This window comes from Pseudopipra pipra, chromosome 4, assembly GCF_036250125.1.
Source record: "Pseudopipra pipra isolate bDixPip1 chromosome 4, bDixPip1.hap1, whole genome shotgun sequence".
NCBI lineage: Eukaryota > Metazoa > Chordata > Aves > Passeriformes > Pipridae > Pseudopipra > Pseudopipra pipra.
This window is the reverse complement of record NC_087552.1, coordinates 72,459,548-72,480,243: the sequence shown is the minus strand read 5'-3', so window position 1 is coordinate 72,480,243 and position 20,696 is coordinate 72,459,548. Positions and strand designations below refer to the sequence as shown.

At 38.5% G+C, this 20,696-nt stretch overlaps 1 protein-coding gene across 4 annotated transcripts in view; it reads left to right on the top strand.

Moving 5' to 3' along the window:
* The window catches only part of CTNNA2 (catenin alpha 2), a 486,975-nt gene that overhangs the window by 105,990 nt on the left and 360,289 nt on the right, over positions 1–20,696 (top strand). For all 4 annotated transcript variants that reach the window (XM_064653544.1, XM_064653542.1, XM_064653543.1 and 1 more), the window contains 3 exons: positions 11,202–11,368; positions 15,074–15,193; positions 17,821–18,087. In XM_064653544.1, coding sequence (XP_064509614.1) covers positions 11,202–11,368; positions 15,074–15,193; positions 17,821–18,087 — 554 coding nt within the window. The remainder of the gene's footprint in view (positions 1–11,201; positions 11,369–15,073; positions 15,194–17,820; positions 18,088–20,696) is intronic.

Genomic DNA, 20,696 nt, shown 5'->3' with positions numbered 1-20,696 from the left:
ATCACAGGCAGTTGTCTTCCCGTGTTCTGTCTTCCAGCAGGAATTCCTAAACTGGGTAGGCCTGATTCACAGTGAGTAATCCCCAACAGCATTTAATGTGCATCCTTTTCAATTAAGTTTTGAGATAACCATGAGCAGTGTTCTGCAGGAGGATTTTCTGGCACTAGTGGAATGTGTATTTAAGTGGCCTCTCTGTGTAATTCGATGTAGAGATTTGAATTGGAGGCTCTGACCCCTCAGAAGAACAGTCACTATGAAACTATAGAGCATCTCAGCCTCTCCTTTTGAAGCTGTTCTGATTTCTGTGCTGGTGAAACATCACCTGGATTCCAGCTGAGTGCTGGAAATGAAATCACTGTCCATTCGTTGGGCAGAAATTCTGAACTGAAATTATTTTTCTTCAATGCAACATTAAAAAAAAAAAAGGAAAGAAAAGGAAAAGTTTGATTCATCCTTTGAAGTGGAAAATCAGTTATTTTAGTCCACCGGATCAAAAGGATTTGGAAGGAGATTCCTTTTTGCTTCGCAGTGAAGTGACCTCAGATGACCCTGTGTGGGTGTCCCCTAAAACTTCCATCACCAGTGAGGGCAATTTTTAACAGAGCAAAGGTGCTGAGAGTGTCACCTGCTGTCTAATGCAGTGATAGAGAAACTGGTGGGAGATCTGGAGCAGTGCAGGGGCTTTGTCTTGGATATTTAAACTGGGAAGTAGTTTTTTGAAGGGAGAAAGTCAAGGAGGTGGGCTTGAGATTTGGTCATTCCTTCATGTTTCAGTCAGATTAAAATCAGAATATCCTGAGTTGGAAGGGACCCACAAGGACCATGGGGTGCAGCTCCTGGCCCTGCACAGGACACCCCACAGAGTCCCACCATGTACCTGAGAGCATTGTCCAAGTGCTCCCTGAGCTCTGTCAGGCTTGGTGCTGTGGCCACCAAATGAAGAGCTGGTGGACAATATGGGATATGTTACAAAGGCAAAAGGGAAAGACAGGTTTCTTTCTGCACCAATACTGTTGTGTTTTGTCCTGTTGTCTCCACCTCTCCAGTCCTTCCCCCCTTGCTGGGCTGAATGATGGATTTTCAGTCTTTTAAAAACTTACTGGGAAATTTCAAGTGATATTGTGATGATAATACACAAAAAAAAACCCAAAACAACCAGTTAGTAACAAACTTAGTCAAAAAAATTCTGACTAAGTTTTGTAAAGGAAGTGGTAAAATATCTTTTCAGTTTAACAAAGTGAGGTTTTCTGTGATCAGAATGGAATAGTAAGTACTGCTGAGATTCATCTCCAATGGGGGGACCTTGGGTTCTGATCCATGGTACCAAGATTATCTCTGCTTACTTACAAGGGGGAATGGCCTTAAGGTGAATGAGGACAGGTTAGATTTAAACATTTGGAAGAAATTCTTCCCTGTGAGGGTGGGGAGGCCCTGGCACAGGTTGCCCAGAGAAGCTGTAGCTGCCCCATCCCTGGAAGTGTCCAAGGCCAGGTTGGATGGGGCTTGGAGCAACCTGGGATAGTGGAACCATGGCAAGGGTGGAATCTGGATGGGCTTTAAGGTCCCTTCAAACCCAAACCATTCCTTGATTCTGTGGATACCCAGTGACATTTAATGGGAAAGATATAAATAGTCCTTGGATCACTAAACTTTATCTGGGAGTCTTCCTTGCCCCCTCCTCTGCTCTCCTCTTTGCCTACAGTATGTTTTGTTCTGTGTTCTTTATTTTGGGCTGCATTTTCCATGGCACTCATCCAACTTCAAAAGCTGTACAAGAGCTTCATTCTCCCATACAGATTAGGCTTTAATTTTGGATATGGTTTCAGAATGTGGTAGTTGATGAGAGAAGCATTGAAAGTGACAGCATGAAAATTTGAAATACGCCTCCTAATATCTGAATCCTAAAACATGCTTAGTCAATATATAAAAGGCTTTAATTTATTGCCTTTCCATTTACCATTTGGAACACGTCTGTGTCTGAAGTACATTTTTCACATACTACAAAGGCCAGTAATACTTTGCAGAGTGAGGGAATATAGAATGTTATAATCAAATAGCAGTCGCTGCTTTCCTCTGAGAAGTGTCAAATTACAGTATTCTGATCTCCAGCTATCTTGTTCTCTCTGTTTTTTTAATCCCTTTATCAAAGAAAAAATATTTTTAAACTTCAGATCTGCAAGATATTCTGGCTGCTGCTTATATATGAAAATGGGAAGAGGAGCCTGTTCTGAAGTGCCCATGGAATGTAGAATTATTTTTATATCTACTGAAAATGGAAATCTAGACTCTCCACTGATTTGGATTTTGGATGTTTGCAAATCTCATTTGTCCATAATTGTTCTAATTGGCTTTCAGAGCTATGCTTGGCTTTTTTTTTGTTTTGGTTTGGTTTGTTTTGGGTTTTTTTTGTTGTTGTTTTGGGGTTTTTTTGTTTGTTTGTTTTTTTTGTTTGGTTTGGGTTTTTTTGTTTGTTTGTTTTTTGTTTTTTTGGTTATAGATAAGTCAGTTTTTAACCTCTGTTCCTACTATGTATTTCTACAATATGGTAAGAAATATATTTTTTTTCTTCCCAAACTGTATAACCCCTACTCCCTTTCACCTGCTTTTTCTGGACCTTGTGGTTCTAAATTGCTGTTTATTTTATTTATTTAAGACTTGTCGGCATGAACAGAGATTTTGGCAGGAACTCAGGGAAAAAAAAAGAGAGTTTATGATCTTTGTGAGAAGGGGCAGGCAGCTCAGGGGGGCTGCAAGGATGTTTTGAGGTCATGCAGGGGGAAAATTAGAAGGGCCAGAGCCCAACTAGAACTTAACCTGGATACTGCCATAAAAAATAATAAAGGATTTTTCTATAAATACATTAGAAACAGAGGAGGGTCAGTTTGGGGACTTCATTGTGCTCTCCATCCCTGTCCTTCAGCTCAGAGCTGGGTACCTGGAGGACAGCTGGTCTCACTAGGGGAGACTGAGGCAAAGAAGGCATTAAGTGCCTCAACCTTTCCCTCATCCTCTGTGACTCTGTTTCCCCCTGCACCTGTAAAGGATGGAGATCATGGAATCACAGAAGGGTTTGGGTTGGAAGGGACCTTAAAGGTCATCTGGTTCCAACACCAGGTTTCTCAGAGCCACATCCAGCTCTGATTCTCCTCAGCCTTCCTTCATGCCCAGGTGTCTGGAAAGGACAGACCTAATGATCAACCATAATTTTCTCTATTATCTATAAAGATTTATGACCCTTTTATTGTACATAACATATTGATCATATTCCTGTGGGTTGGTGGTGGGCCATAGATCAGCTTTGTGTTTTGGCCCCTGCACTGGAATGTAAATGCACAGTATGAAGCTCAGATATCTCATTATCTCTCTGCACAGAAGCTCTTGCTGTTTTTAAACATTCAAACCGTGCCTATAATTAATAAGGCATTAATTAATGAAGGGCTCTTATATTAACACATGGATGTCAACACATGTATGTGAACTCCCAGTGAAACTGGGAATAAAATGTTAGGTTATTAAATGTTAGGTTATTATTATCAAGTCAAGATTTGGTGAAAAATTACTATAATCTTCAAAAGTTAATTTTTAAATGTAATTCCCAATTTTGGAAGGATTAACTTCATTGTCATGTAGACTGATGGTTTGAGCATGATTTCAGAAATCCTTGTTCTTTTGTGGTGTAAAAATAACTACACTGGGTCTCAAATATAGGTGTGTGCAGATTATGTGTGCAGATTATGTGAGCAAATAGTAGAAATGAAATAACTTAATTCTTTAAAAGTGTTATTGTACCTTCTATCTTTTGCTCCATGTAAACATGCAAATACTCCCCTTGTATTCTTGGTTGTCTTTCTCTTATCTTTTTCTTAACATAAGCCTGTGCCACAGACATTTCCTGTGCTGAATACTCTCCTTGGTCTGCTTTTCTCCTTTCTCATTCTCTCTCATAGTGGAGTATCCTTTCCCATTTTTGTCTTTAAATTTTTCCTGCTCTTGTTTTTCTGCCTTGGCCACAAACCCCTAAATTTTTCAACATGAGTGTGCCCGTTCTCTTAATCCCACACGGAAGAGCTCTTTATTTACTTTTAGCCATGTTTGCTCCCCAGATTTTTAACAGTGATGTTAAGGATATGCCATATGCCTGTATAATTTTCAGGGTCTGCCCATTTCCTTTATCTTGGGCTCTTCAGAACAGGGTGAATACCTGCTGACATATTAATCCAGGTTGCAGTGGGGCTTGGAAATGTGCTCTCTTCAGAGCCAGGTGGTCCCTGCTGCTCTTACTGCTTGTGTCAAGGCATTCAGAGACAGGATCTAAGTGTAAGGAAAAGCATAAATTAGCAAGGATACAGAACTGACCCTTAAAACAACTAAAGAGCTGATAATCCACTGAGTTGATCAATCTTATCATCAATCCTTCCCATGAGCTTATTATTCCTATTAGCAGTTGGCTGCTCCCTCTGTTTTCACAGATCACTGGGATTTTTTTTAAATTTTATTATGAAAATGCATCTTGCTGGAAAATATCAACCCTTTGAACTGAAGTTTATCTCAAAAAGTATCAATTTCAACTAAACTCTTCATTGGGCATTTTTTATTAGTGTGATGATAGAGAGTGATGGAACTGATTCTAATTATGATTTTGAGCTTAGTTCACGGTGCCTTGGGCATAGATGGAATGTACCCTGGAATTTGCTTGGCTGTACAGTATTTGTCAGCCCCTTCAGGCCCCAGAATGGAAGTGAGATCCAGAATGATGGAATCCGAATGCTGCTGTAAGAAAACTGTGTGTGCTTTTCAAATGTTCTTCCTTTCCATACCTGGTACAGTTCGATCATATTTATTAATCACAATTTTCTTTATATGAATGCATTGTTGTGCAGAAACCGATTAAATGATTAAATTCAAGACTTTAATCACTAGGGCTCACAGATTTTTCTCTGTCAGTTACATTCATTTCAGTCCTGTTTTACAATAATGATTTTAATAAATTTACCAATCACAGTTCACCAAAAAATTGGCAACTTTCCCTAACAGTTTTTCACTGTAGTGTCTTGTTTAGGTGATGAACTATTCTAACAATTTTGAATGTTCTTGTTGCAGTTCTGCAGCTACCATAGAGTAGCTGAGGGCTGCAGACAAAGTGGGATTAAAATGTTAATGTATACTCACATCCCAAACAATTTACTTTTGAATTGAAATTAAATTGTTTCATTGTACTTAAGTGCATCATTAATGTTTCAAATGCACCATTAATCTGGCTATTAATTAGAGAAGTTCTTTCTAAAATGTAACATTTGTGGGATAATTGTTTTCAATTGTCATAGACATGTGGCTAAATATCTTAAAGTTCTGTATTAAGTATCTTAAAAGTTCTGTATTCTTGCTATTTTACCTTCCCTTAGGAAAGAATTAGTTGGGTTAATTAAAATGACCTATTTTAATGATGTAGGAAGTGAATGATATGGTGTGCTGTTGGATCTAAAAAAGGACATTGAATCTAAAATACATATTAGATTTAAGGATATCCATTGTGCTTTAAAATGCAGAGTGACTCATCTTCCATCGCTCCATCTAAATGTCAAATGTAAAGTGCATCAAATTTAAGTGAACTAGATCATCTGTACAATCAGTTCCAGAAAGAAACAGCTCCAGGAGCTGGAATGCGATGGGAAAAGATCAGGCTCCATCATAGATGGCCTTTTCTGACCTTGAAATCCATTAATGTGATGAGAACAGTGGTCATTCTCCCACAGATGGAGAACCAAATCCCAGCAGCAAGTGAAAGGGGAAGTGGGTTTAGGGGATGTGGCAGTAAAGATGTAGAAGAAAAGTATCAGGGAAAAGGGAGGTGAAGATTTAACAGCCATTGGTGAGAAGCTTTTGGAATTCTGAATAGAATTTTTAATGCGTATTTATATCTATTAAATATATAGGATGAAAATAAAAATTACTTCCCACATTTTAACAATGTCAAATAGGGGTTAATATTGAAATTAACTCTTTTCAGTTATGAGAATGGATTTTAAAGTGTTGTAAACAAAACATGTTGTTTTTAAGAGATGGGGTAAATAATCAATATGATTATTAAGGTAGAGGGAATATAGACAGTGGGAAAACAACCACCCCAGACCAGATTTAGTTCATTATTCCTGAGCCAGAAGCTTGACTGTTGACACGTGAACTCACCTGCTCTGTGAGTTTCTAGACAAGTCCAAATGGATAAAATTGGAGATCTTTACATCTTGAAGGGTTTGCTTTTGTTTGCTTAAATAGTGAGACAGCATCCATGAAGGAAGGACAAAAAACCTGCTTATATTTTAATATGCCCTATTAGGAATTATGGGTTATTCAGATCTTTCATATCATCATTTAGTGTCATCATCACTGTTCAATATGGAATGTGCAACTCAGTTTGTGTCTATATGCTATTATAATCTAGAATGGCTTCATAACAATGCTTTTGCTCTAATTACCAGGAGAACCCTCTAAAATACTTTAATTAGATCACGGATCAGTTGTCGCATCTTTTTAATCTTGGGCGTGTTGAACAAAACCAAAAATCTAAAAGAGATTGATTAATTAGACCACAGCTTTATTAATTTCTTCCATCTGAGAACTGCTCAGGAGTGGTGCAGCCAATCAATTTGTCATTGTTCCACTAATTATTTCCAGGTGTTTGGAGTATTGTCAGCATCCCCTGCTGATGAGAGCTATTCTCTGGATTGCTGCTTTGTGCCTGTCTTCTATCTCTATTTTAATAAACACTTCAAGGCTTTGGAAAAATGACATTTCCTCTGTGTATTAACCATTAAAAAAGCCTTAGTTCATTGTTTGCTTTATAGGTAGATGTTTACCTTTAAGTCTGCTTATGAGTCCCAGAGTTCCAGTAGCATTTTTTTGGTGACCTTTGCAATCAGCTGTTGATTTTTTTGAAAGCAGTCTTTCAGCTCATAGCACACAAGTTACCTCACCCAGGTTACCAAGTGACTTTTATGTGCATGTGATTCTGGTGAAATACGTGCAAAGACATCTTTCATTGCTGTTCTATGAGTGCCCAAATTTAATATCCAAAATAAAACAACATTTTGTGGCAGGAAAAATCCTTATTCACCACCTCAACATTGTATTTTGAAAATCTGAGGGAAGAGGGGTTTTTTTTGGAGAATCAGGTCTAAAAGACTCCATTTCTAGGTACTTTATTATTAGAAAGTGACTACTGTGAAATCTCCTCTTGCATTCCCCCTCAAGGAAGGAGAGAGAGAGAGAGCAGGTCCCCCGGTTAAATCCCCTCAGGGCAGGGGAAGTGGTTTGATCACATGCTGGGAGATGGGAGCTGTAGGTTTGAACCTTCTCAAGCTGATGAGATCCCAGAAGCCAAATAACAATGGACACATCTTTTAGCTATTGCTCAGGTGCAGGAACGTGGCTTGGGGTGTGGCTGTTGTCAGGTTCATGGGATCAGAGAATGGCTGAGGGTGGAAGGGACCACTGGAAATCCTCTGGTCCAACCCCCTTCGGGGCCACACGGAGCCCAGTGCCCAGGACTGTGTCCAGACAGATTTGGAATATTTCTGAGGATGGAAACTCCAAAACGTCCCTGCACAACTCATTCCATCCATCACCCTCACAGACCAAAACTGTTCCCTGATGCTCAGTGACCCTCCTGTGTCTCAGTGTGTGCCCATTGCCCCTTGTCCTGTCACTGGGCACCACTGGGAAGAGCCTGGCTCCGTCCTCTCTGCACCCTCCCTGCAGGTATTTACTGGTAATCATTCAAATTTGGGAATGAAGCTGAATTTCACTGTTAGTTTTTTTGTGATTGGTATTTTTTTATCGGGTTTGGTTTTAAGTTGGGTGTTTTTTTGGTTTTATTTTGTTCCCTCCTTTTAAGATCAATATTTCTTATGTGGCTAATAGGGGCTTTCTCCACTGAATGTTCTAGGTTTTCTAAAATCCCTTTTAAATCACTTTCTAACAGGGAAGGTTTGGGTTGGATATTAGGAAAATGTTCTTCCCCCAGGGGGGTGGTGGGGCACTGGAACAAGCTCCCCAGGGCAGTGGTCACAGCACCGAGCCTGACAGAGCTCAGGAAGTGTTTGGGCAACATGGTGTGACTCTTGGGGCTGGTCCTGTGGAGAGCCAGGGGTTGGACTCAGTGATCCCTACAGGTCCTTTCCAGCCCAGGATATTCTGTGACTCTACGAAGGATTTCTCGTAGCTGCAAATGATATGTCCTAGAAAACTGCAGTTCTTATCATTTCTACTCCAGAAACAGAATTGTTTTGTGGGGCTGCTGGAATGATTATTGGAATGGATATTCCGTGCAATTAGAGAGGACTGAAATACTGCTTTTAATCTGTCAGGGCTCGTCACAAAAATGCACAAAGTGAAGAAGGGACAATGGGAATAAGGGTGGAAGAAGAACACTTAGTGAGATTGAAGGACAGATAGGGCATGAGAAGAAATGGATATAAATTATCTGTAAATACAGGCAGCATGGCATTAAAGTGTCTGTAATGGAAAGAACCTGTCAGGTTCTGGAGTTCATTTTAGAATCACTTTCCTACTTCACATAGGATTAATTGGGGTTAAATGTCTGAGCTGTTTCTAAGATGGAAGCCTGATAAGTTTTTGAGTGTAGCTATTATCATATTAAGATTATTATTAATTCTATTATGACATGATTGACTGCAGTGGCAGGGAAGCAGACCTGATGACTTCAGATGTCTGTGTTTCTTGCATTGACCTAATTTTCCCTGAAAGTAATTTAATATAGATTACAGAACAACTTGAAATGAATTTGGAAAGAAATGGGTGACTCAGTGGAGGATTGGCTTTTTCCAGATAAAAAGGTTTTTCTGAAAAAATAATTGGACTAGCTGAAGCTCCAGCATTACCTTTAGCCTAAGAGTGGTTTGATACCATTGCTGTACAAGGATTAAAATATGTTAATTGGCACTGAGACAGACAAGCTTCCTCTCTATAAATACCAGTTTTCTAGGCTGTTAGATTTTAAATTATGAACTACTAGATATTTAAAAGTTTTAAACAGCTTTGAACTTTTATATTAATACTTTTTCAATTTGCTTATTTGATTATGTTCATTTAATACTTTCTACTTTTCTTTTTTTATTTATTTATTTCACGTAACTTGAGCTTTCTGGGGTTAAATAAGTAATCCAGATTTTTTTAACTGTTTTTTTTTTTTTTTTTGACTCTCCTTACGTTTTCCTGCTGTCCACCAGTGTTGATTTTCAATTTTTTTCCTTGGATAGTCCAGCCTAAGAAGATAATTTTCCTGCTTGCTTTCCTGGTGCCACTGACCGATTACCAAACATTATTTCCTTCTTTCATATTTCAGTATAAATGCTTACCTGAAGTTACAGACCGGTAATTTGGCAGAAAATGGTAAAATCCCTTCAGTACCAAAATGGAAGTTATTTTGCAGGCATCTGATTCCAAAATCCAAATCTTGCTTTGGCCTCTATTTCCTCTTGGATACACTACTTTCATATTAAAAAGTTTTGTTTCTGGATGCTTACAGTCACTTCCATCTCATCTGAATCCAACTTAGATCTTAAATAAGGGAAAGCCTTGCTGGGATTTCAGGCAGTTGTGTGTATCCCCTTGGGGTCAGTGAGCTCAGTGTGCTCTGAGAGGGTGAATTGGAGCAAACTTTCTACACAGAGCTGTGATAGTTGGTTTCCTTCAATAAATAACCAAAGGGAAGATAATGCCTTCTCAGTTGTTAAACTGGTTAGATGAATCCAGTCATCCACTGGGACCAAATTCTCAGGTTAGGAAACTCACATCTAACTCTTGTTCAGCTGTTGGACTCTCAGCTGTTCTGTGGTTGCTCTCAACCTTTCCTTTTACGTGAAATATTTTGAGTTACTGAATCAAAAAAAAAACTAACAACAACAACAAATCATTCCCTATTTTTAGCACACTCTCAACCAGGACTTATTGGTAAATTTTTTTAATAAGTGTTTGATTTGAAACCTGTGTATCTTTGTATATGGATCTTTTTGGCCTCAGAGTTCCTTGCTCTTAGTTTCAGTGATCTTTGGCACACAGGTTAAATGCATGGGATGGCAGGGACAGCAAACTGTGTTCTTCTTCTGCAGAAACTTGTTTCTCTTCAGAGAGCAGGTACCCAGAGCTTTGACTCTGTGATGCTTGAGCAGTGTAACATTTAACCACGTTTAGAAATTTGTTTTGTTTTCTTTGTCTGACAATGATTTCTTGTTCGTTGTCTCCAAAGAAATCCTTTGAGAGTTTTGCCAACATTTTTGGAAAGATAAGAAGGGTATGTAGCCTTAGAAATGTGCTGTTTGAATTTTTCTACTGAAATTGTATATTATCAGCTTATCATCTAAGATACACTGCACACAAATTATAATATGAACATGCAGTCCTAGCGGTAAATGTAATAAGGAAAAGAATTCTGATGGGAATTATTCACTGTGGCTGTCTTAAGTCTCTCCCCCACTATTTGCATTGTCTTATGGGAAGCTGTGCCATCTGGGATTTTTTTGAATGTTGTTATAATGGTCTTAAAAGCAATGTAAATATGCTTTAATTTCACATTAGCAGTACTTTCTGAATTTCTGCACTGGAGACAAATAAGATTTGTTTTATTTTCAATAATAGCAAAGTTTGGGTTAATGTAAGATCTCTTTGGATTGAGATAAAATCTATGATGACAACCTGGGAGAGTTAGGGTTGTTCAGCCTGGAGAAGAGAAGGCTTTGGGAAGACCTAATTGCAGCCTTCCAGTACCTGAATGAGCTCCAGGAGAGCTGGAGAGGGACTTTGGACAAGGGCCTGGAATGACAGGACGAGGGGAATGGCTTCCCACTGCCAGAGGACAGGGATAGATGGAATACTGGGAAGGAATTCTTGCCTGTGAAAGTGGTCAGGTCCTGGCACAGGTTGCCCAGAGAAGCTGTGGCTTCCCCATCCCTGAAGTGTTCATGACCAGGTTGGATGGAGCTTGGAGCAACCTGGGCTAGTGGAAGGTGTCCCTGCCCATGGCAGGGGATTGGAACTGGATGGGCTTTAAAGTCCCTGCCAACCCATGATTTTTTTCTTAACATCACTTACTTTATTTAGTGAGCTGTTTATACTTTCTGGAAAAAAAAAAAAAAACCACCAAGGCTAAAACCTAATTTATTTACCGTGTGTGTTTTCCTTTCTAGGAGAAACCATGCGAATTGCCTCCTCGGAGTTCGCCGACGACCCCTGCTCCTCGGTGAAGAGGGGCACCATGGTGAGGGCAGCCCGGGCCCTGCTCTCGGCTGTCACCCGCCTCCTCATCCTGGCTGACATGGCTGATGTCATGAGGCTTCTCTCACACCTGAAGATTGTAGGCGTCCTTCACCTTCTCCCTTGGGTTTGCATGCTTTGTGTGTAGAAAAACGGGGAATGTAACTGTCAACATTCCTTACTCTTCGCTGTTTTTTCTTCAAGTGCTGATGAGAGATCATAGCACATTTCTGTATTAGTCTCATTCGTTTTTTAATTTTGCACGACTTAATATTTGGAGACTTAAAACAAAATTAGTCAGATATCTTCAGTGACTGGACTAATTTGGCTGTTAAACAGCTGTGAACTGAACAGGAGTGTGTACTCACCTCACATCTTCTCCCAGTGGTTACTCTCTCAGTACTTGTCAAGCATTGCTATCTCGTGGCAGAGTTTGAGTACTATAGTTACCTACTTTTCTTTTTTTCTCTACTTGACTTCTGGGTATGTCAGAAGATTGAATGTTTTATTTGAAGTGAGACAATAGTACAGCTTATAATCAGTCATTAGAGAGGAAGAATAGAATAAAGAGGAATTAAACGTTGCCAGATAGTTTGTGAAGGGTTTGTATTCACTTTTGGCTGCCACCATTCACGTTTTTATTCAGGAACATTAAAAGACTATCTAGTTGAAACTGGAATTTTTTTTTCCCTAGCTATTGGAGTATTACACTTTTATTGCATAAACAAATCAACAAAACCCTCTGAAAATCACATGCAGAATATTTAAAGCCTGCAGAGTTGCCTGTGTGAGTTTAGCAGAGGAGATGGGAAGCTGCTTCTTTTAACAGATTCAGCTGCACAGCGATAGATGTTCTGGAAAAAACAGCGAGAACCCTTCAACTTGCAAACTGTGCAGATAACCTGAACAGTTGGAAAACAGTTTCCATAAGAAAAAGGCCGATTTTTCAGCACAGGTTCTAGTGAGCTCTACTCTGATGAGCAAAGTGCTGCTCTCGTTGTTGTCAGCACGTGGCCCTGGTTCTGTGCAGTGTAAGCAGTGTCTCTCTCAAATATGCTTTTTAAGTTTTCCCTTGCTAAAATGCTCCACGCAACTGTAATTCAAGCAGTCTTTTCCCAGCAAGGCTAACACTTGAATATCGTAAACAACAGGGTTTTTTTCTGAACATTATGTTGAAGAGTTGTATTCCAGCTCTTTCGCAGGCGATGAGGAATGTTGTTCTCACATCCGAGATTTGTTTTTTTTGTTTTACAGCAGAGTACTGTGTTATGGAAAACACAAATGTCCAATACTGGTTTGTAAGTGGGTGTATTTACTTACACAGTTTGCACCCTAGATTTGCAGGGGCAGTGCATGACAGTGTGGTTTGTAATCTTTGCATTTATCCAATAATATTGTGAATTCTGTTTTCAAAAAAGCCAGCAATCTCTGGGCGTTTTCAGCAAAATTCAATGTTGACTTTCATTTTTCTTTTCAGGTTAAAAAGGATAATTTATTTCTGAGGACTGAATGTATAGATATGTTTATCTTACCATTTTTTTAGTGCTAACTAGTTTTAAGCAAATAAAAATTAAATTACTGGGGAGAAAAAGTGGTTATGGTATACAAAATTGGGGAAGGAACAGATCTTATATTGACTCAAAGGTAACTTTCAAAGACTGGTGTAAGTTAACCATAAAATCTATGAGCTAAAATAATTCTGCATGTCAAAGTACTGAACCCTGCCTTATACTGAATTGTACTGTAATCAGTTTTCTCTGAAAGCTTGTCAAAGACTTCCAGGAAATAGAGCATTTTAATTAATGTTTTAGAGGGAATAGATGCAGATGCTTTCTGGAAGGACACTTGGTCATTGCTTTCAGGTTAGTTTTTGCATTACTAAAATTAGGAACAGTGGTTATTGCAGCAGCTTTTGTAACACTCATAAAAAGCCCTCATGTACCAATACTGTCTGTGATCGTGCATGCAGAGAACTATGAGTATTTTAATTACCTCCTTGCTATTTAATCAGAAGAACACATCTGTACAGTTGACTGAAGTCGTGTTTTCTTGAGGATTGAGAACTTGCTCCAATATGAATTTGTAAAAAAGAAATTATAATAACAATACAAGTGAAAATACAATTAAAGGGGGGCTTGTGCTCCTGTCCTTTCTAATACTTCTCATAACTGCTTTCGTGGGCTTGAGCCCTGACTGACACGACAGAGTATGATCAGCATCTTTTGAAATCTGATTATCAGAGGGGAATCTATAACAAATTGTTCAGCAATATGATTTAATATGGAGCTAGCAGGGCTTAGGAGAATGTGTGTCAGTTTGTCATGCCTGTGCTCAGCATAACAAACATATTAAAGGTGAAGATCTCAGGCAGTTTAATGTAAATGCTTCTTCATATGAAGAAGTTCATATTTTGCAAGAAATTCCGCAAGAACAAATTAGTTAATGGAGTAATGCTTTTGTTATTTGTGTTATTGGTAAGGCAGACAGTTAATTTTTAAAAACTGCTGTTCTTTCTAAGAGTAAAAGAAGAGGTAATTTGGATTCTGGATAAGCTTGTAACTTATAAGTCTCAGACTTAGTTTATAATTTCCAACATAAGAGCTATGAATTTATGTGCTTGAATTATGCATTTTCCAATAGAAATGTATGAGTTTGCTACTCCACTGCCCTGTAATTTGGTAAATCTGCAGTAAGGAGGTAAAAGCTCAAAATAAAATATTCTTTCTCACTGTAGGAAAACATGGAGCAACTAAACCAATAAAAAGGCAGGTTCTGTACATAATTTTGCCTTTCTAAAATATTAGACACCAGCTACTGCTGAATTTAGAGGTTCCCAGTAGCCTTTGGAGAGCTGCAAACCTCTGCTCTTGCCCAGGACCGTGTCCCCATCCCAGTTTCTCTTTGAGGTGAAGATTTGTTATTCACGTTCTCATGAATTGCAGCAATAGGTTTTAGAAAGAAGGATCAGTAGAATCTTTTCAGTTCTCAATCTTTTTGCTTGGAATTGCACTTTTATCTTGTGAGGGAGAGAAATACAGCATTGAATACCCATCTTGTCACAGTAAAGTTTCCCTTACCTTATTGCATGAATAGAGCATTTTATGCCTTCAGATATTTTTTCTTCCTGTGCATAAGGTAAAGATTCACAATAGATTTGGTGGATTAACTTGTTGGTACAACTGGGGTTTTACATCTTTGCCTGTTCAGCATGACTGAGTAACTGCAGGTGTGTTTTCTTGGGTAGATTCTTTTCTCAGTGTTAAAAAACTAAAAAAAGAAAACCGAGAGCTGGGAAAAAAGAAATAAGACATATATTCTGGGTTGAAGATATCATTTATTTCACAAAAATGGTTTGAATTTATCAGGGCAAATTTAAATCTTAATGGTAAGTTTGAGTTTCCTTTTGAAATTCTATTTCCTGTCCAGAATTAATAATTTCCCTTTGTTTTCCCATAAAGCCTCTGCCACACATTAAGAGCATATTCATCTATTTTGTTTTAAAACCCACAGATATTAAATATTTCATCTGATAAGTGCTGAGTGGAGAAATTAATACAGTTATGCCTTTTACATTGGTTTTACATGATCTCAGAGCATGGTAAAGGGAAAGTAATGCAGAATGACAGCTGCTCCATTAAAGAAATCTAATTAAAGTTGGTCAGACTATCATAGAGCAAATGTACAGTGATGGATGTAAAAGCTAAATTGGGTCCATGTAATAGAGAGTATTGGGTGGAACAGTTACACATTTGTCAAAAGTGCACCCAGATTGAAGTGCTGACACATCTGATGTATTATTTTGTAGGTAGAGGAAGCACTAGAAGCAGTGAAAAATGCAACAAATGAGCAAGATTTAGCGAATCGCTTCAAGGAATTTGGGAAGGAGATGGTAAAACTGAACTATGTGGCTGCCAGACGACAACAGGTGAGTCCCTGAGGGGTTGAGAAAGTCTGTCTTGGTTCTGAAGGTCTTGTATTTTACGTCCAAGCCTGGTTTTAAATGTGCAGTGAGCGATTGCTGTGTCATGGCCTGTAATTTAATCAGGCTGATTATTTTTGAATGTGATGAAGCTTTCCAAAAGTACAGCTTCTTTTAGAGTACTTTTCAAGCAGCTTCAGTTAATAACAGATTGAGGAGTGAAAAGGCCAGTGATTCAGGAGGTTAAGGATAGTTTTCATTTGATGATTATTCCCATTTAATTCTAACCTATGCAGATCTCAGGTCCCTCTGACAGCTGGTAAAGCACTACCAAAGCTTTTTGGTAGTTTAGTACAATTAAAATTCATGAGGAACAGAAATCTACTTTTTGTTTAAAACCATTTGTATTAATTTCCAGATATTTAAAAAACCAAGTGCTCCATCCTATTTATTCATTGCTAAGGCAACTGAAAAAAAGACCAGAAATTCATGATAACATTTATTTGAGGTCTGCAATTGTACAACTTTGCAATAAAGAAAACTTTCTCCTGCACACTGTTCTTCTTAAGACAGTGCTGTCACTGTGGAGTTGTATAAGGTCTCTCCAACTTCAGTTGTATTTGAATACCACCAATAATTCAGAGATATGTCATCTTTGTACATGGCACACTGGATTTGGAAAGCTGACTTTCCATAGTCCTCTGCCTATTTACCTTATTTTCTGAATTACAGTAATTGCAGTTTACTTCCAAATCATGATTGTGGTTTTTTTTTGTTTGTTTGTTTGTTTGGTTTTTTTGGGTTTTTTTTGGTTTGTTTTGTTTTGGTTTGGTTTTTTTTTGTTTGTTTGTTTTTTTAATCAAAAGTAGCATTTTAGAGTTGTACTGAAATGAAATAAGTTACAAATGTAAAATCTAGTCACTTTGTGAACAGTGCTCTTCTGTATGTTCAGACACTTCCCCTGTGGAACTACAGTTACAAATACGGCAAAAAAAGAGAAAAATGTGAAAGCTTATGATGGTTTATATCTTTTAAGTTCTTATTGGAGGTATGATAAAAAAATCTAAGTTATAAATCTCTTAAAATTTTCTTAAGATGCATTTTCATAATACCAAAAAAATTTTCCATATAACTGGAAAATCTTGACATCATTAGAACATACTACTAAGATGTTCATAGATTTTCCTTTCATGTCTTCTGTTTTCCAACCTGATAATTTTTTTAGGAACACGTGTGGCTGAAATTAGTCCATGGGTGGAACCTCTAAATCCAGAATATCTGGGTTGTTTTTCAGTGTTTGCAACAGATTCTATATATGAACATAAGTATACTGTTCAGCTCTCCAGACTTCTTTATTCGTAGTTTTAAATAGAAGTAATAATGTTTTGTTATCCCTCGTGGATATTGTTAGGACTATCTTAACTAATATTTCAAAGGGTTTCAAAGACAATGTGTTGTACCCTATAATTGAAAAAACCTGGATCAACAATAATACAGTACCATCTTATTCTGGTAACATATTGTGCAATATCTGATTCTTGTTGTCAGGGGAAATAAAAGAAAATATATGTCATATACAAAAGAGACAAACACTACATGGTATGAAGAATAGAGCAAAATATGAAGGAAAGGCTAAAAAAATGAGAGGTACATTTTCTAGGTCTGTAAGAGCTAAAATCGTATTCATCTAGGAAATATTATTATTTTGATAGTTTTTTAAAGTTCTACCTTATGATAATTGTGTGAAGGACGTGGGTATAGCATTTAGAAAAATAAGGCACTTGCTGCAACAGGATTGTTGCACTCACATTGCCTTTATGGAATGAGCAGACCAAATCCAGTCAATCAGGAAGAGTAATTTTGAATGTTTTATATAAATTTTTGGTGGGTTTTTGCATAAGGGAAGTGTGTGGACTGTTTGTAAGATACTGTGGGCAGTATGTAACAGTTGTAGCTACACAGAAGGACTGGACTTCCTTGGGCAGGAGGGGGGAATTCTTTCTGTGATTTGTGGTGGATTCTGTCATTGATTCCCTCTCTGCAAAACCACCAGATGCTGTTTATCCATGGATACCTAAGGCAACACGTTCTAACACAAGGACTTACATTTACAACTGTAAATTACAACTTGCAGCCCAGGAAGACAACGACATCCTGGGCTGCTCCCACAGTGGGAGGAGGCTGCTGGAATGATTAGAGGGATGGAGCACCTCTGCTATGAGGAAAGGCTGAAAGAATTGGGATTGCTCAGCCTGGAGGCAAGAAGCTTTGGGGTGACCTAATTGTGGCCTTCCAGTACCTGAAGGGAACTTACAGGAAAGATGGGGCAAGATTATTTACAAGGGTATGTGGTGAAAGGATGAGGGGGAAGGATTTTAAGCTGAGTAAGAGCATAGATTAGATATCAGGAAGAAATTCTTCCCTCTGAGGGTGGTGAGGCCCTGGCAGAGGTTGCCCAGAGAAACTGTGGCTGCCCCTGGATCCCTGGAAGTGTCCAAGTCCAAGTTGGAGCAACCTGGGCTAGTGGAAGGTGTCCCTGCCTGTGGCAGGAAGGTTGGAACAAGATGATCCTGAGGGTTCCTTCCGACCCAAACTATTCTGTGATTCTGTGAAAACTCTGTGGTTTTGTGCAGGAGCTGAAGGACCCTCACTGCAGGGATGAGATGGCTGCAGCCCGAGGGGCTCTGAAGAAGAATGCCACCATGCTGTACACGGCGTCCCAGGCCTTCCTCCGTCACCCCGACGTTGCAGCCACGAGGGCCAACAGGGACTACGTCTTCAAGCAAGTGCAGGAGGCCATTGCTGGGATCTCCAACGCTGCCCAGGCCACCTCACCCACCGACGAGAACAAGGGCCACACTGGCATAGGAGAGCTTGCTGCTGCCCTGAATGAATTTGATGTGAGTATCAGAAGGGCGTGGGAAATGAAGGGTTTCTCCATGTAATAAGTCGTTCTTATACAGGACTCAAATTCCCCTTTTCATGCAGGTCCATTTCCTCAGACTGCAAAGGCAAAGGGCGAACCTTGATTTGTGTTATTTTAAATGAGGAGCAGTTGTTTGCTTGCTAGTGGGCTGGGATTATAAGGAGTTATTTGTGCTCATATGGAGTGGCTGGGATAGAGAGAAAGAAGTTCTCTTTATCCCTAGTGTCCTTGACAAATCCAGCTACATAGTTCTAAATAGCCCAAAGTTTGGTTAGTCTGGCAGTTTAGTTTTGTGACCAAGATTTGGTGTTGGTTGAATGGTCAAATCCTGTTTGTCTGGCAAGTGAGCCAGACAAGACAAAAAAAATGAAGATGGTGATGCAGCTCAGTGTCTTGGAAACATTAACATTCAGCTTGAATCATGAATTATGTTAATCAAAGATATGGAAAAAGCATCTCTCAAACATAGTTGATAGCAGTCAGTTCAGCTGCAGGCAAAGTGCTGCGGCCTCTCTTCCAGCAATAGATACAGTTCTGCTTAAGCAACTTTCTTGAGTTAATTGTTTAACTGTTAATTTCATTGCCAGTCCTGTCTGATGATTTTTCCTTATCTCACATTTGAGGATTATTCTTTAAAAAGTGAAAAAAAAAACCAAGAAACTTGCAGACAGTCTCTGAAAATATTTTTCTCTTTCATTCTGACTTAGGGCAAGAGTTTGCTAAAATTATTATTAGGGAATGCTGTCCTCTTGACTTGAATTAATGAGCAAGGGTACAATAAAAGCTTCTGTCACATGCAGTCAGGAGCTGCTCAATCCTGCTGGATTTAAGGCTGAAAGTGGAGGTGGTTTATCTCATGGTGTGTTGGACTGGGCTTATCATCTGCATCTATTCTTGCATCCATGGTTTTTCCTGCACAGTTATTGTGGGTCAAGATTTCAGGAATTCTGCATGGCTTTCAGGGCCTTCTCAGCTCACAGGTCCCTTATTCCTGGGAATAATATTCCTGTGTGGTCTGATTGTACTCTGGCTTTTGTGTGGGACTTTGCACGTTTTGGGCAGCAAAGGTTTGACAAACAGGGAGAGAAAACATGTGACATCTCAGCCCCAAACTGATGATGCTGCTGCTGCCTTCTGGAAAAGGCTGATGTTCAATGCAAAGGGAGTCGTTGTGCTTAGTGAAAATAAATGTAGTGAAGACTATGCGAGACATCTGATATTGTCCCTGGCTTCTTTATGAGAATATTCATCATTTTTCTCCTCAGGTAAAGTGTTTTCCACTTTCCATGATGTTGCAGGCATCAGGAATGCTTATGGGGGATGTATATTCATAGTACTGTGTTTTGTTCACAGTTATGTGTGAAAAAGCAGCCTTTTTGGGGGATTTTCTCTTTCTAATTTTAGGAAACTGAGTGAAAACTTTCTCCTCTGACTTACTGGTGATAAAGAGATTAAAACTATTATTTTATCTATTTTCTAACTCACTGCTTAGCTGTTGAATGAGATTTATTCACACCTACTTCTGCAACAGAGATGATATTTCTGAAACTCCAGGGAAAGTCAAAATTTATAGCTGTGATGGTGGAATGATTGTGAATTTACCTTTGTGTTATACAAGCAAGCAAGAAAGAAAAATTACCAGACTAGTGAAACTATGTCATAAGTACAAAGGTGGTGGAGAAATATGTTTTATTTTGATAGTGGCAGTATATTACCTCAACAAGGGAAACAAAGTTTGTATTTTCTAGTGAAAATAATTTTACAGAGTATTTATTTTGCAGTATCAGTCATATTGATTGAGATCAGTTTGTATTTGCTATGAAGTGCTTACTAAACCCCGGATTATATGACAAGATAATTCTGCTATATTCAAAATAAGTTTACATTTTTCCCCATAATATTTAACACTTCTCAGCATTCCTTATTTCAGATTTCAGAACCAATGTTCTTTGGTTTAATGCTTCAAATCGCTGCAGTCTAAATAATCTGAATATTTTTTCAATCAAAATATCATCATGTGTAGCATAAGTAATTATTCTACCTATTTGAAGCACTTTAGCTGTTGTGTTTAACTAGTTCCCATGTTCATTGTCATATTCTGTGTTTTGGAAAGAATTGCCATTTATTGCTTCTCAGAGATAATTTAGTAGAAAAAGGGAGAGTTCACAAATGTGTTTCTTATTAGATTTTCTTCTTTGAAGTCCTGTTTGAAGGTGATTGATCACAAAAGTACGTGTTCAATGCCTTGTTACTTTGTCCTTTTATGTTTCCGCTTTAACCTTAGATAATTTTAAGCTAGATATTCCTGGTTTTGTTAGTAATTTATTAATAATAATTGGGTATATAGTTTATGCTCATGAAATATTTCTGAGTTCCTAATGCAACTAAGGGTGCACGTTTTACTTCCCCTCATGATACTTGGACAAATTTATTGAAGTTTCACAGATAAGTTTGTCAAGAACTTACTGTGAACTCTGAAAACACTCTATTTTCACTCAGGAATGGTAATTTTTATCTGGTAAGGTCTCAGCTGCTCTGATTGTTGAGGGACTGTTGTGTTGTCAAATGTTAAGTTGTGGGATG